Below are 17,707 nucleotides of genomic sequence, written 5' to 3' on the forward strand. Positions count from 1 at the left end.
CTGTGACAAAGAGCTATTGATGGAGAGCTTGTGTGAATTGGCCCAGCACTGGTCACAGCCAACTTCTGTGGGACCCGCTGCCCCTGTTGTACAATACACTCCAGTGTGCTGGGCCATTTGTGAAAGGTCAGAAATGAACAGAGAAATGGACTGGAGTCAAAAACAAGCAGTCCTATAAATATCAGTCATAGTCAAAGGCAGTTTATTCCATTCCTCCCCTCTCCTTCTGTGTGTGTCTCTCCCTCCCTCTGTTGTGGTTTCCCAGATATAACTCCATGCTTCTGGCTGGGGAGCTCTGGAAGGAAGGCAGCACACACACTGCAGCTTCTGCTCCCATCTTGCACATATGGAATAATCCTCAGTCCTGCAAGCAGGGCTGACAGCCGGCACGGAGTCCAGGCATCATCTGGACTCTGATGTTAAATTTTGATTTCTTGGATTTTCCTTATCTGAGAGAAATTCATTTGTGACAGTCTGAGAACGAGATTTGGCCACAGACACTTTGGACTGTGACTTCTGACAGCTTCCCTCTGTTTGACTTCACAATGACTTTAGCAGCTAAATTAGAGGATATTGAAGTGACACTGGAGCACCTACTAATGGATGTGTTTGTAAGTAAGCCACTATTTCCTTTTTAATTTGAAATGCCAAGAATCCAGAAGGCAGTATACAAATTTTATGGCATATCCAAAGTGTTACATTGACCTTATTTCTTTACATTTCCTGATAAACGGTGTGTAATCCAACTCTACCAGTATGTTGTGGTTTAGGCATCACCTTCAAACCATAACATGTAAAACTGGAACAGTGTGAGATAGGATAGATTTTGCACTGGTTTTGTGTACAATCTACAAATTTTACATGAAAAGGAGGAGCGATTTGGTCAGTTTGAGGAATATCTCTGTAAAACTATTCCATTGACAGAGATTTAAATTGTGCATTGCTTGACGTCAAGTGTCCTTGACTTCAGGACTGTGACAGCTATTAGATTACAATTTTGGTTCTTGGGTTATTTTGTAAGAGATGGAGGAGCAAGCAAAACAGCTGTGTTTTCAAGAGAATCCAGTTTATTACTCCTGGATGTATCAAATACTTTAAACTTACGTTAATCTGGGATTGCTTCCTTGGAATCATCAAAGCTCAGTGAAGCAATGTATGATTTGCTTCTACACATATGAGATAAGAATCTGTCTTTATCGTCTCATGTTAAAGTTTCTTAAAAATATCAAATCATTTCCAAACATATTCTTGCCTTTTCCAACACAGCTTGATGGATTTAGCCTAAAGGTCAGAAATGGTCATGTTTTGGAAGGTTTTTTGGTGGGAGGGGATGGAAAAGAATAGTGAGCCAGTTCATTCATCTTTGTGAAATAAATGTCATGCCAAGGTGATCTGTACTCTCTGAATTCAGGCTATAAGAAATAAGATTGCAAGTGACCTTCTGAATTTTCAGAAGAGTTTTTTGGCATCTTTTAAATGGAGTATTTCAGATTTCAGGGTTGAGTGATGAGGAATCTTAGGCATCAGCCACAAATATGAAAAACAGGAGATCTTGCCCGACTTCTAGCCTGTGGTCCAGTTATTGAGGTGTCTATCTGTGCTGTGAAATGCATTCAAGTTTCTCTGTGCTGGTATCTCCCCTCAGTACTTTGGAAAGTGCCTTTACCCCTTTCCCAGGCTGCTGAGATTGGGGTAAATGAACATTATTGGAGACTGGTCTGTGAAAGCCTCTACACAGGGCATGAAATACTGAAATACTCTTTGGGCTGTAATATCTGAATCAACCTAATGCTTATTTGCCACTCTGAGTTCAACTCCTTTTCCCAGCTCTCAGTACTGTGAATCCCAGAGAAAATCCCAAAGGATTTAAATCCCCATGACAAGCAAAGATGCAACATCTGCCTCTCATGACCACAGCACATTGAAAGTTATTCTGTGTGGGAAGGGGCCAGTGCTTTCTTTGGAGTATTTGCAAATGTTGTAGGAGAAACTTGGCACCACAATTCCTCTTGGTTTATTTATAGCTCAGCTTTGGTTCACTGACTTGGGTGTTTGACACCTGGAGGACTGAGACCCTTCTGGGACAGGTGTCATTGAACAGTGGGTGCTTAAAGCATTTTGTCACAGAGCAGCTCCAAGCAGAATCTGAGACTGAAAACACCTAGAGAGCCAGGGCTGACTGAGGTCGAACAATCCTACATGTGTCTGATTGTGTTTAAGGGCATGAAAACCTCCTGTCTTGTGGAGAGCCATACAGCCCAGTAAGACAGGGAAGTGAGGAATCATATCTTCTTGGCTCTTCATGTCCCACTGTATATTTTAATGTCCATGCCTTGATTCCATCTAAATGGCTCTCCTCATGACTGTTTGGGTTTGGTGGTTTTTGCAATGAGGGTGACAGCTGGCCAAATAAAGTGTGGGCCAAATTCTCCAGAGGTGCAGGCAACCTTAGTTTGTGAAATCAGTTGAGCTCTTCTCAGGCTGTGTTTTGAACTGGTGTCTCAAATTTGTAATTCTAGAAACCCACTGGACCATCCCCAGCTGGGACCAGTCCCAGCTGGAATTGTGATGCAGGGACATGTCTGTGCAGTGCCATGCTGTGCCACTCCTGAGCACAGCTGGGTCTGGAGGAGCTGGGGTGTGTGAGCAGCATTGTGCAGGGACACTGCAGTAGTGTCACAGCTGCGTGCTCTGCAGAGCCTGGGGCTGTACCACCCAGGGGCAGCATGTCCAGGCTCCACATCTCACCTCAGGGCTGGGAATCCAATCTAGCCTCAAAGCAAATCAAGGAAAAAGGTTTTCCCTAATGGCCAACCATATTTGCAGCTAGCTGGGATCTTCTAAAACCTACCTGGGAATTAAGGCAGGAAGAATTTTGGATAATCTAGATCAAACACCACATGCAGAATCACCACTCTCAGGCACAATTTTCAGGCTTTACTCATACATCACCTTGCCTTGCCACCGTGTTTGATCTTAAGCCACCTATTCATTTCCATTTAGCAGTGCTAAAAATAACCTCTGGATATACTGGATACAGAAAAGTAAACATAAAACTCAATATGAAGGAAGGTTAAAACATCAGCACTGGCTGTTACAGAGCATTCTAGCAGCCAGATTTGTTCAAGGTCACTGATCCACTACCAAGTGTTTTGCTGCAAGAAGATGGATATTTTGGTGAGGAGTGTGGGGCCAGACTGGTTGGGCTGGATGGGCTGTGGGCAGACTGCAAGGTAGCAGGACCCTCCTGGGAATGATCTTGGAGTCTGCTCCATGCCATGCATCTTCATCTGTGTCAGGTTTATTGCTGAGAGAGGGAAGCCATCTGTCACCATAATGCTCCTCTTCCAATTCTTCGGTGCCCTCCACTGCTCCAAACCAGGTGATTACATACAAAATTGGGAAATTGTGGTCTATGGAGCCTTGAGTTATCTTTTATTTCTTCTGAAGAAACTTAGTTTTAATGCTTCTTGGACCTTAGGGGCAGTAACCCATTCCTGGATCAGTGGACCCTGACAAAGCTCACTTTAATAGCTTGTACTAAACTATCAAGCCCATTTTGTCACAGTGTAAAAGGTTATAGCAGACAACAAATGAGAAGCAACCACCAGTTTCTAATGAAAACTGAGACATAACTCAGGACAGACTAACACACCTTGCTGTAATTTGGCTTCTGCAGTAATGCAGACTGGAAAAAAACTATAGGATTGGGCCAGTTTTTCTCTGGACAAGCTTTTTACCTAAATTCTCCTGCAGGAACTCACCTGGAGTGAATTCAGCAGGTTTTGCAGGGATGACGGCAAGCCTCACCAGCAAATGTGTTAAACACTTCCTCTGGAAAGCTAATATTACACGAGAACACTTTGTAAAATCTTTTTTCCTTTCTTTTTGCGGGAACCAGAGATTTGCATCTACAAGGCACGAGCTGCCACTTCCTTCCAGGACACAGTGTTCTCACCACGTTGTCATTCGCTATCAGAGAAGCAGCTGGTGCTGCACTGACACTTCCTTTCCCCTCTTTCCAAAGGGCACTGGAGAGCTTTGCTGGGCTGTACGAGATGAGATAAAAGGGAAGCCTCTGACATGACATTTCATAATGAGCTGTCATCACTGGCGGGCTGCTACCCAGCTGTCTGGTGAGCTGAGGCTTGGCTGCCTGGAGAAAGCTGGACAGGGAGACAGGGACCAAAGCAGGGACAGTGCAGGGACAAGCTCAGCAGGTCCCTCGGGTGGGCTACAGGGAAAAGGGAGTCTGGATATGAAATGCAGATTCGGAATCTCTGTTTCATAGCTTGCAAAAGGCATCCCTGAGCTAAACCCTCCTTGCCTCTGGACACAGTAATTATCCTTGAGCAGTCTGTGAATGAGACCTTTGAGGGAAACCCCAGGATTGACCTTGCTGCCTTCCAGGCCTTGCCTTAAGCAGAGGTAGAGCAAACCTCCAGGATGTACCATACCCAGCATGCATGGGGCACTTTCCATGGGATGTCTGGAAGGGGTTGAAAGTCAGAAGGGTTGTGGAGCCCACCCTACTGAGGGATTCTTTTCCTTCCATTATGCATGTGGCTTTAAATCTGCTAAAAAACAGACTTTCAAGCAAACAGGCTAAGGGATAATAATCCTGTTGGGAAAGTGAGCCTGAAGTAGTCAAACATCAGCTGGCATCAAAAAGGAGACTGAATTCTGAGGATAGACATGATGGAGCTGTAGCAGATACCCTAGGAGACAAAAAAAACCCCTTCAGATGACACCTTTAAACCATGAACCCCGTGTGCTGGCACACTCCAGATATCACCTGGAAGACAACAGGCAGCTTATCTCCAATGATTCCTAGGATCTTAGAGCCCATCCAAACATATCCTGTCAATCCACAGTACACTCCATAATTCCTTCTACATTCCTCCAAACATCTATTTTCACAGCTGGCTCCTCAGGCTTCCTCCCACCACACTCCACAAAAAATATATATATACTTACATGTATATGTATATATGTCTATATATATCTACATAAAAATATTTTAAATATATATTTTAAATATTTATATCTACACATATAGCATATATATGTGACATATATATATGATATATATGTATGTATATTTGTATATATATGAAAGTATCTGATGAAATTATATTTGTGAGGGCTTTCTGGCATGGAGAGGGCTGTGATTGCTTAGCCCTGGGTGGACGTAGCAATCCAGATTTGCCATGCTCCAGACTTCTCCATCACCCAGAGAAACAGCTGCTCTTCTCCCTCCACATGTTGTCAGGTTCTGGCAGAGTTAACACCAAAATAGCAAGAGTATGAAACTCAGTCAGAAGAATTTACCTGGGATGAACCAGAATTAAAGTAGGAGTAAAACTCCTCTATCCAGACAGATCTAAACCAGGATATTTGAAAGAGAGGAACTCAAATGCTGAGATTGAAGAGTTTGAAATGAGGGTCTCTTGGCCTGTGGCTCCACAGGAGACAGCGCTCCCTGTGAACTTTGGCAATGGGGATGGCTCTATGAGGTGGACAAGTCCCAGTAAGGATTTGGAGTGGTGGCTACCAATACCCACAGATTCCAGCTCTTAAAGCTAAGCTGTGAAGAGAGGGTCATTTAGTTGACCTGGCTCTTTATTAATAATAGTGAAACAACAATAAAATTAGCACTGATAATTTTTCATGTTACAGATAGAGAAGCTGAGACAGAGGGACATTTGAGTGGCATCCTCCTCCATCTTCCCACTTAGAAAGGAGTAGAAATACAACTTTCAGAAGCCTGGGCTGGTGATCTGTTCCCTTCAGAGTATAAGACTCCATCCAATCACAGAATAATCAATGTCTCACAGATCTCTGATGCCAAAGATGAAGTGTGACTTTGGATCTAGTCCTAGCATGCTCTGGCATAGATAGCTGTGAAATTTGTCCATTCTTTGGGCAATTACACCATTAACCTTCCTATTTTCTCATGCCATCAACACTAGTAAACAGTAGCCATCCTCATAGCTGGGACTGAGGACAATCTGGAGACAGGAGGGGTGCAGGAAGATGGTTGTGATGAACTTGCTTCAAGCCCCATTTGCACCGTGAGTCCTGCAGCAGTCCCTTCCCCTCCCTGCAGTAATCTAACATTTTTGCAGTTGCTATCGACTCCCAGTGTCTGTGTTACATTTTTCTTAATAACAATTGCAATAATAAGACATTATCAACATGTAAAGTGATCCATTAACCTCTACAGCAGCAATAAATTTTGTGGCTTTGCCAGGCTGCCCGGGCTTGCTAATCGAAGAGCAAGAAGCAAGTTCATACCCAGAGCAGTCACAAATCATACATAATGCAGAAGTGTGGGTGCTAACCTCACCCCCTGCAATATAATGGGTATTGCCATGTGTTTATTTATCTGAGAAATTGGTTCTTTAAAGCAGCTCTTAATGACTTTCTCTCTGGCAACAACAGCATCCCCCAGTTTTTCCTTAGGATCCAGTTTGCAGGAGATTTAAAGCTTCACCCTCCACCACCGGAGTCAGCATGAGTTATGGCAGTGCAGGGAAGAGAAGCAGAATCAGGCCCCTTGTTCTGCAATAAAAGCTGAAGTTACTTAGCAGGATTGCACCATTAAAGAGATCTAATTAGCTAGCTTGCCTCAGGTTTTGTTTAGACGCTTCTGAAACTGAGAAATGAAAAAGAACCATACCAGGTCTTCCGAGTGAATGATATAGTCCGGCATCATGTCTTGAGCAGCAGATAACATCAGGTCCCAACAGACAGCTCTAAAAGAGGGTAAATGCATAACCACAGTCTCCACAGTTACCTTTCAACAATCAGTTCCTTGTACTCAAGGGTTTCACAACTCAGAAGTAGCACCTTCAAATTTAGCAGCCCACAGTAGATTAGGGCTTTTATGAGTCGTTTAGTCATTTTTTGAGCCCAGCCCAGGAATCCAGCTGCCATGGACAGCCCTGGAGCAGAGGAAAAGCCATAGTGCTGTGCTGCCACCCTCCACACGGTGCCATCAGCTGCAGAGAACTCCCATCTCACTCCCATGAGAGCCAGGTTGTGCTGCTGACCCTCAGAAAGCCTTTGTGGACAAGGAGAAGAAGAGCTCTTTGGAGCAGCCTAGGCTTGGTCAACCATGCTGAACAACACACAGACACAGACAGTGAGAACAAAGAGCTGGGAGTGGAAATGCCAAAAGGGATGTTAGCAAAAACAAGGTAATTAAATACAGCTGCCAAGGGACCGAGGAGAACCTCTGAGAGCTGGCAAGGTAGACAAAGAGTGGCCAGTTGTCATGTTTGTTTTATAATTGATGGGGGGACATTGACACTTTCAGGTTCCATTTAAGCCTCAGTAAAATAAGCAGCTAAAGCAGGTCTGTCTCAAATCTTGCAAGTGCCCATTTCCTTCCAGCTATGACAAAAGGAGTCCAAGAGACAAGCTCACATAAAGGGACCAAAGTTAGGAGAGGTAAATGCCACTTCAAGTGTGTCCTACAACTGTGGTAAGGTGTTACATTAATACATAGGGATTACAGGGAGAGACTCCAGGATTCCAAGACTGAAGATCCAGAGAGTCAAACTTCTCACATTTCTCCATCTGCCCAAAAACACACACAAAACACGACCAAGTTTGGTTTGTATTTTGCCAATGTTTGCAGTTCCTCTTTCAGCTTGATGCAGTTTTCTCCTCACTTGTACAAAAGACATTATTCCATGCTCAGCTACAAAACATAATTTGCCTGAGAAGCTGTTTACCAAGTCTGGCAAAGCTTTAAAAAAACCCCTCATAACATCTCTCAGGGGTCTTCTACTTCCCTCCTTTCTTTAGGGACATGTTGGTCTCTCTGCTATTCATGTGGCTTTCTCTTGGGGCAAGACAACTCTCTCTCCTTCCCTTACACAGACACATATGCTTTCCCACAATACATTAAGATTAATCAAAGCAGTGTAACAAGGATGAAGTTTTAAAAGAGAGAAAATTGCACAGAACAAAGAAGCATTTATCTTCACAGTGTTTGACATAGTCCATATGTCACACATCCTGTTTAAGGCTTTACACTGAGCTCAAGGCTGAGTACCTTCCATGCCATGCTGAGCAAACCCCTATTTCTTCAGGAATTGAAGCAAGTCAGCAGTGCTAAGCACTCCACAGGAACAGCCTGCTCACATTTTAAGATTTGATTCTGAGATGCACCAAGTATTCACACATTCCTTGCAGTCACCAGGATTTGCAAAGGCTTTAGACGAGAGCTCCAGTAGAAATATTGAGTAGTCATCCCCCAGCTAAGAGCATGCCTGCTCTTGTGTGCATCACACCCTGACTCTGCTGCACAGCCTCCATGTGGGAATGTGCTATTGTTGCCAAATATCTCCTCCTCTGTTTATATTAGCCCTGGAAGTCAGAGGTGGCCCCTTCAATCCCTCCATGATGTTTACAGGGGCGTGTCTCCAGGGCAGTGGGGTCAGGCGAGTTCCCTCCCTAATTAATTACTGTCTCTCTGAGTTATGTGGGAAAAGAGCTGACCTGCCAGCACACTAAAACCCAAGGGAAATGTCCTTCCATCTAGCAGAGGCCCTGCTTGCTATCTGCTGCTGTTCTTCTGGACAGGGTTTTCCAGGAGCCCAACTGCCTAGGTGCTCAAAGACTGCGACCACTTTCCCCAGCCAGGACCACAGAGAGGTCAGAGGATGCAGAGGAGAACTGGAGGTGGGATGGAGGCTGCTCTGGGAGAGCCTTTCTGGTGGCAGGAGGGGAAGAGGAAGGATGAAGGTTGCTCTGCCCTCTTTCCTGAAGATATTTACTGAGATGTCTATCTCTGTGCCATGACTTTCAATAGGGGCTGCACCAAGAACTTGCTGGCTTGGTGGACACAGCAGCTGATGGGTCTAAGTGCTTGGCTAAGGGCAGGCTGGGGAGGTGACATCCTGGGCTTCACACTGCACTCTGCAGGCCATTCCCCATGAATACCCAAGGCTGAGGTACACAAAGCAGCTGATGAGCAGCCATGCAGATATTGATGCTGGAATGCCAGTGAATGAGGACATTTAGGACCACCTGACATGATGTTCTGTGTCAACCTACAGCAATGTGCATCATATATGAACTTCTCTGAGTCCAGAAGGGGTCAGTTCTGGGGTGATGATTAGGCTTATGCTAGTCAGACCCACTGACATGTCTGTGAACTGCAGATGGTTAAACAACCATGTTGCATGATGTGAATTTGTGACAGGAGCCCAAATTCCCCATGGCTTTTGTTGGTACAAATGATGGACATACAGTCCAACACCACCTCGATCACTGCATAACCCCCAGCTCTGGATCAGAGTGAAACAAAGCACAGATTTATCTGTTCCAGTGTGGAGCTGACCTTCGTATTTGGGCTGGGTGGTTGCACACAGTAAAGGCCCTCCCATGCACTGCTTGCCCAGGGGAGACAGGGACAGGATGGTGCATGTGGCCCCTGATGTGACACAGCCCTGCCACATACAGGGGAAGCCCCCAGGCTTTCTGTGTCTGGGGACCACAAACAGCGTCTCTCTCTCACTCCTGCAAGCTCCTGGGTTATTGCCAGCTCTGATGGAAGGACTCACATGGGAATGGAGCTGCACCCGGTGTGTTTTCCCATATCCCTCCCCAGGCTAAAGCGATCACAACATTTCTCTGTAAAACACCGTGTAAGACTGGAAAATTGTTTAGCTTTTTTTAAATCAACGGCAAGCTGGATTTGCAATGACAACCTCTGCACATCTTTCACTCCCAACAAGGCAATTTCCTTTGCAGTCTGATTCTGAGTGCAATAAAATGTAAGCTAAGTCACTGTAGGATTTGCAGGCCCAAAGCTCTGGGGAAGCTCTGTTCTCCTCATCTTTCCAACAAAATAGCTAGGGAGGATTGCTTACAGTGGGAAGTAAGAAATCCCACAAAGATTAATAGGAGCTGCTAAAGAGCTCAAATAGAAGTGGTTTCCCTATCAGGACTCCAGGGAAGAATTTGGCTTTGCTACTGACAAGCCATAGATATCATCCAGGGTGGAAAAATACTGCCAGGAGCTGCAAATTATCCTTATTTTCCCCTCAGTCTGTTGCTATACTTGTGTCTTCATGGAATACCGAACTTAAGTGTTTTTTTCTGTACTGAGTGACTTTTCAATTTTACAATACAATGTCATTGATAGATCTGCTGGATACCACTCACTGCATTTCAGTCTGTGCCACTGTTGTCACTGGTTTCCATTCATTGATCTCCATTGGGAGTACCCTGACTTGAAACTTGACTCCTGTGTTGCAAATATAACACACACTTTGCAGCAGTAAATGGCTCCTCTCTCCTTTTCATTAAAGACCAAAAAAAGAAATCTAGTCCAAACAGCAATCCATTGGATATACTTTCCTCTGATGCATTGTTACCACAAACCACTGTTCCTGGCAGCCTGCAATTAGTACTGAAAAGCATCCACTGCTTTAAAGAGCTTTGTCTTTCAGCAGTTAGTAAATACAGTGTGTCCCTTCTGAGGGTCTGTGGGGGCAAGGCCAGGATGTTCCCTTAGAATATTTGGGGGTTTATCTCCTGCTGTGCTGTTTAATTGGAGATTGTCTCTGCAGACAATGCAGTTCAATGAAGACTCAGTGATGAGCCTGGTCATCTCAATCTGCATCTGCAGCCACCTAAATGGGAAAAGGGGATCTCCAGAGTCAAGTTCAGAATTTGATGGGCTGAAGTGCCCTTGGATGTGCTTATGCCTGTCACAAACACCCAAACTCACCCTCTGGGAGCAAATAAAACACCCTCATGGGAGCAGGTTTTACATTACTACCTTTAGGCAACCTATCAAATGAATTCTAGTAGATTGCCCTATATATTTGCCTACCAATATGATTTGAACAAAAAATACAAAGCAAACATCTCATCCTCCTGGACGGTTTTCACAGTCTTGATGATTAAGGTTTGGCTTCCTGTCTTCAGGTTCATGCCACCTGGGAAGTGAGGAATGAAACAGAAGAAAGTATCATGGTGGGTCCAGGTCTCCAGTTTTACATGGAGGGTACCCATAACGTTGTGCTTGGGGTGCAGCACAGTGAGAGAGCAAGGAGTCAGGCCCAGTGGGATATATGGGAATCTTATTGGAATTTGTTCCAGCAACATGAAAATGGATGGATTTCTTCTACTTTTCATGTGTGCAAGATGTTTCCTGTAAAGAAGAACATTTTATTATCCTTCAGCTGCCTTGAGCAATACACAGATTTGCATTTCATTGGCAAGACCTAAAAATCTTGGCAAAACCACTTGAGGTTTGTGGAAATTACTGAATGAATCCCCTTTCCCGTGTGGAGAATATCAGTGTGTGGTGTTTCATGCTGGTACCACTGGACTGTCTGTGCCTGGTCCCGGAGCCTGATGGCTTACAGACACATCTCCACGTGTGTTGTGGCTCTTTGTCCCCTCTAGTGGATAAATTTCGATCTACAGAGCTGTTTTGTCCATGAGCTGGACCTGCAGGAAGGAGAACATGCTTGCAGGAATATGAGAGCTCCTGGGGAAGGGGGCTGGTCTGGGCAGGAGTCCCACCCAGGGCTTAGGATCGGGTGAACAGAGACACCTTTGGTACTCTGCTCTTGTATGGAACATTCAACCCCGAGGTCCTGACTCAGGCATGACTCAGCTTTCATTCAGGAGAAGCTCCCAGCAAGGCTAATTGCTACCACCTTTGCCCTCTTTCTCCAGCAGTCAGTCCCCGGGGGCTCTGCTGATGCAGGCAAAGGTTCCCCGTGGGAAATGCCAACCTCTTCGTACTTGACAAAAAGAGGTAGGAAGTCTGTGAGATAACAGGGGGGGCACTAACAATCATTAAAATAAAAAAAACAACTGCAAAAAGCAAGAACCCTAACTGTACACCTCTTCCACATAAAGAACCTATATAAGTCAGTCATGCCTAAGATATTTCCATCTTTTCCTGTCTCTTTCACTCTCTTTGGCAAAATACATATGGAACTCATTATGAACAAAGGCCAATTGTTTTAATATTTAGAGTTTCCCACATCAAGCTGCAGTTTTTTTTCCTTGACTGGTTTTAATGCATGTGCATATGCTGAGCAGATAGAGTTTCTCCTTTTTATTTGAAATGGTTGCTTTAATGTCATGTCCCTAGCACCTTCATCCCAGCTTTTGGACTTGGATCAAAACAAAGTATTTTTAGTTTTGCATTAAAATGAGAACAATACATGGAGGAAGGGATTGATTCTCCAACTCAGCAGATTTTTGCTCTCCCAGCTAGACTGCTTCAAGGAAAAGGACATGGGCCAACATCTTTTCCATTTTACTGGGCAAATTCAGAGTACCACTAAGGAATTGCTGAGCTGAGAAGCTCCCACTTTGCACACATTAACTGTAAACTGCATGTGGACCAATTCTTCTAACAGAGTATGGAAATGAACACAACATCCAAAACACTTTCCTATGAAAACACAGGATTATACCTGGCTGCTTTAAGACAATTACTGGTCATATAGAAAGGCTGTGGGAAGGGGAAGTATTTTTCCCTTTTCCAAAGCATGTGTGTACTATTTAGAGTGTAAATAAAGTTTTGAGCTTTTCTCCCAGAATAAGAAAATACCATCGTCTACTAGCCTTTAAAGTGGTTTCAAAAGAAAAAGAAAAAGAAAAAGAAAAAGAAAAAGAAAAAGAAAAAGAAAAAGAAAAAGAAAAAGAAAAAGAAAAAGAAAAAGAAAAAGAAAAAGAAAAAGAAAAAGAAAAGAAGACATTGAGAGTGACTTTGTGAAGTAACACTTTACAATTTCAGACTGTAACATAATCATTTTTGTAAGTGAGTGAGTACACATAGAAGCTGCAGGCATCACCCATCAGGCTTTCAGTGATGTGGATGTGTACAGACATGAGTGTGAGTGGTACTGCCTGTCCTCTGTCCCCATGCATGTGCTGCTCTGTGCCACTCAAACCCTGCATCTGTGAGCACTCAGTTCAGCTGAGCAGCCCAGAGGAGCTGCCCAAACCCTCTGCTCTGGCTCTGTGCCTTCCAACATCGAGGAGAGAGGAATATCTGAACCCAGGAATTAACATTAATCTCTGCACCAGATGGTGATACACCAGATATTCTTTTTAAGGTGAACATGTGATCTACGGTACAGCAAACCAGAGGGGTCTGCAGTCACATGGCAAAACGTATAATAACTCAGATAGAGCTTTGATTAGACAACTGACCTGGTTACCATCTGTAGCAACAAGAAGCGGGCTTGACGTTTTTGGAACATTCTCCCCAGAAGCTTAATTCTTCCACCTCCATGGCACAGCAATCCTGCTGAGCAAACTACACCAAGAAACAGAAGGAAGCTAAAGATCCGCTGCTTGAAGCATGTTGTTAAGGTTACAAGGCTTGGGGTTTCCTTTTCTTGATTTTTTTTTTCCCATTTCCCCCCTCCTTCTTTCAAACCAGCCACATCTTGACTCATATGGTCTGATGTGAAAACCCACTCAGCTATTTGATAGTTGGGAAATCTAGATGAGACTGTGAGTTATTTCCAGGGAAGTCTGTGTGTGCTGTGAACTCTCTCTCTCTCACACACACACACACGAGTTAGCTCTGCACTATGGTAGTACAGACAGCTGTGACTCCGGGTAGGACCCGAAGACTTTTATTCAAAATACCATATGGATCACTGAGGAGACGCAGTGTGGAAAGGGTAAGCCATGATTTCTTTGTCCTGAATGCATGCCCAGAGGATGAGGAGGGTACCATTTGATAACAGTTGTCTGCCCTGTTAGTAGTCAGAACTAACAGGGATTATGTCATGGTGTGAAGGAATTACTGCTGGTGTGTGCCATGGTAGGATTACTGTTGGTGGGACCTGTGTGCTGATGAATGGGAATTAATACTTGTCAGAGCTGTGCGGTAACTTAGAGTGGAAACTGGTGCCAGAAGGAACTGTAAGATAACATAAAACAAATGTAACTGAAGACTCTGTGGCAATAGTTGGGAGTAATAACTTCTGGAAAAAAAAAAAAAGTTTCAAATGTTCATTACTCACTGAGAGAACATGATGGCATATGGCAGCACCAACCTCTACCAGTGAGGAGTAATTAATAATAGCAATAACAATAATAATAATAATAAATGTCAAATGATGTACACCAGTGGAAAGCTCAGGGTGGTGTGGAAGTGCTCTGTGTAAGTTAGCAGAGATGCAGATGCCCTAACCCCACCAGTGTCTGTCCCAGCTGAGATATTCAGGAAGCACTGGTGGCAGTGAGGGCTCTGCAGTGCACAGAGTCTCTCTAATCACTGAAGTGACACCACAGGGCTGTCCCTGGACAGCCAAGGCAGTGCTGCTGCTTTCATGCTGCAGCAGGAATAGCAGGGGGTCCCAGGAAAACTGCAAAAGTGTCATTAATTACTTGGAAGCACATCCCCTAGCAGCAGTGCCCAGGGAACTGGCACTTTGAAGATTGATGAGCTGGCAAAGAAGCAATGGCTGGGACAGGGGGCTCAGCTCAGAGCGTGCTGGACACCCACAGGGTGCACTCTGAGTGCACATCTGGCACCCACCAGGTGCTTTCAGGCTGCCTTTGCCTGGTGGGCTGCTTCTGACAGAGCTGGCAGGGGCAGCCCTGCCCCCAGGGGACAGGGACACCTTGCATACACAGCCCGGTTTGTCACTACTGATATCCCCAAAAACTGTCATCTCAAGGGAACAGGGACCCTCTGCTCATTCCTGCCCACAGGGGTTTGGGTTGAGTGCCCCACGGGTGGGCAAGGGATGCTGCACTCCCTGGTGGCAAGTGTAGAACCCCTGCAAGCCCAGAGTGGCTCAGAGTTGGTCCTTTCACCCAGGATAGAGATGCCCTTTGAGGCATCTGTTCTGCTGAAAAGCAGTCTGGCTGCAGCTGCAGCCACCTGTGAGTTTACTTCAAGTCTGTTGCACTCAAAAAAAAAAAAAAATCTGCCTTTGTACATTTCAAATCAAATTTTTTCTGCATTTTTTCTTTCAAAAATGGTGCAATTTCATTTAGACAAATTCCTTCTTCTTTTTTAAAGGAATATGAAAAAAATCTCAAAAATTAAAAGCTGTTAAAAAAGTGTTTTAGTTAAACACAAAGCCTTTTTATTGTTTGTTTTTATTTCCCTTCCATTTGGCAGAAGAGAAAGCAGAATAACTTTGTGTCAACCTGAAAAATATTTCTTTTGCCTTTCCAGTCCGTCAAGCAAACCAAAGATAATCAATTATTCACACAGCTTTGGTCTTCTATTGTTTGATTGTGGGTTGTTGCTTTGGAGAGCATTCAGAAATGTCCCTCCCGGTAAATTTGGGCTTTGTGGTTCAAGATGCTGCTTCTGAGGGGGGCCCAGGGCAGACAGCTGTGATGCCTTAACCTGCCCTGGGTCAGGTTTTATTCTTGCCTGGCACTGCTGCCACTGGACTGGGGTTGGCATCTGGTGGTTTGGCAGCTGCTCTCGCAAGTGTGGGGAGGCAGAGTGTGGTGTCCCTTTGCACAGTGGCTCCCCGCAAGGTGGCAGATGATTTTTCATCCAGAGTGAGCCCTCAGCTGCTGCAGGGCCACCATCCTCTGCTGCTGATGGCCACAGGGGGTCCCTCCCTGTCTGGAGTGGCTCATGATTTTATGCAGACTGTGCCTGAGGCTGAGTAGTCAAGACACAAACCATAAAACTATAGAATGTTTGGGTTGGAAGGGACCTTAAAGATCATCTCATTCTGACCCCCACTCCTGGGACCAGAAGGCCACACACTACATCAGATTTCTCAGGACTGTGTGCAACCTGGCCCTGGACACTTCCAGGGATGGGGCATCCACAACTCCTCTGGGAAACCTGTGCTAGTGCCTCACCACCCTCATAGTAAATTTTTTCCTAACATCTAATTTAAATCTCTTCTCTTTTAATTTAAAACCATTCCCCCTTTTTTCTATCTCTATTTGAGAGACATACAACATTGCAGAAAATGTGAGACTGCTCTCCTCCCTGCATGCACCTATCCGCTTTGGAAACATCCATACTGACCTGACAACAGCTGCCTGAGCCTTTGCTTTGCTCTGTGCATTAGTCCATGTGGAGAGGAGTAAAAACCAGCAGCACTCTCACAGGGTGTTTCCAGGATATAACCTCTTGGCAGGGAGCAAGGCAGAGCATAGGAAATACCTTCAGAAGAAGGTGTTGGAGAATGTTAGTGTTTATATAGGAGGGAAGAACAGCTGCAGAAGGCCAGCACTGCAGGGGACTTAACAGTGTGTGCAGACTTAACAGCTCCACACACAGCCCAAGTGACACTGTCAGGGGGGTTGTGTTGTTTTATTTTCACTCACATCCACAGTTTATTTCTCTCCTTCCCACTTCTTGACCTAAGGTTGGAGTGGTTTAGACTTCTCAGGCAAATGCTGGAGCCTTGCTTTAAGGGTTGCCAGAGAATCTGATGGGATGATTTTTGCAATCACTTCTTTTCTGTTCTGAACCTCTGTCTTTTCTTTCTGCCTCATCACAGAACTGCCTCATCAGGCATCTGGCCCATGAGGTTGTGATCAGCCTGGCTGAAGGATGCATCATGTTCTTTCTCCCTGCAGCCCCTCACCAGCTACAGCTGGCAGGGCAGATTCTCTGTACTTCAGGTCCTGAAGCTGCCCAAAATCTGTTTCTAAGTGCAGAGTCCATAAAACCCCACTGCAGCAGTGAAAGAGCCCAAAATACAGTCCTGAGTGAGCAGGTTTCACATGCAAAGCCTGAGATGTGAGAGATCTGTGCAATGTATGGCATACACCCACCAGAAGATAGGGCTTTACAAAGGCTTCTACAAGTCCAAGTGAAAAAGGGCATTGCTAAATATTAGTTGGTATGACACAGAGACCACCAGACATGTCAGCAGAGGCAGAATTAAGCTTTGTGCTTTATGCCAGAGGGCACACCAGCAGCTGGTGTCAGGACTGAGGCATGAGTTGGGTTCATCTAATTCAATGCTGATGTCTATGAGATGTTTTCATCCTGACCAGCACTTGAGATGGCCTTTGGGATCACTGCAAAGGCAGTCAAAATACTGTGGGGAGTTGCAAAGGAGGTCCCCTGAACACGTTTGACTGATTTAATAACTCTTTAAACTGCAGCCAGCTCTACTTTAACCAGCACACACACCTGGGTTAGAAGAGGATCTCCCCTTCCCCTCCCCCACAAAAAAAAATTCCAAACAGGAAACTTGAATCCCATCCCTAACACAGCATTTCTCAATGCAGAGCCCTCCCCACCAGATCCTTTTTCTCTGGGTCTTCTTCCCCCAGCATGTTAAATATGCAGTCCCTTCTCCCTTTGCATTATTGATGTGAGACGGTTTCTGCCTCCCAGCTATGTTTATTATATCCATGTGCTGCGGATGTGTGCGAGAGGAAGATGAATAGAGTCCTGCTAATGTCTAACAAATGCCTAGCACCATCCAGAGATCTCTTTCTGCTGCTTCAAGGCTCTGGTAAGGAAGAGCACAATTTACTCCTCTCAAGACCTCACTGGCTATTTTCCAGCCACGGGAATGTTTCTCACCACAAACGCAAGGCATTGTGTTTTTTTGAGTTAGAAAGCCTAGAGAAAACATGAAGCTTTCATCTTTTGTATTGAAAAGGAAAAAGTCTGTCCTCTCTTTTCCCTCTGAGGCTCAAAGCCTGGCACTGCAGAGGCTGTGTAAAAAGGAAGGCCATCTCCAGGCAAAATGAAGTG

At 44.9% G+C, this 17,707-nt stretch overlaps 1 protein-coding gene across 2 annotated transcripts in view; it reads left to right on the forward strand.

Annotated features, from left to right (window-relative positions):
* Positions 1-224: 224 nt before the first annotated feature.
* FRMD4A (FERM domain containing 4A) overlaps positions 225-17,707 on the forward strand; it is a 210,677-nt gene continuing 193,194 nt past the window's right edge. Inside the window, exon 1 of one of the 2 annotated variants that reach the window (XM_066318802.1) lies at positions 225-611. In XM_066318802.1, coding sequence (XP_066174899.1) covers positions 546-611 — 66 coding nt within the window. In that variant the 5' untranslated portion in view covers positions 225-545. The remainder of the gene's footprint in view (positions 612-17,707) is intronic. The other variant, XM_066318801.1, reaches the window with a different exon arrangement.

Source organism: Sylvia atricapilla, chromosome 5 (assembly GCF_009819655.1).
Source record: "Sylvia atricapilla isolate bSylAtr1 chromosome 5, bSylAtr1.pri, whole genome shotgun sequence".
NCBI lineage: Eukaryota > Metazoa > Chordata > Aves > Passeriformes > Sylviidae > Sylvia > Sylvia atricapilla.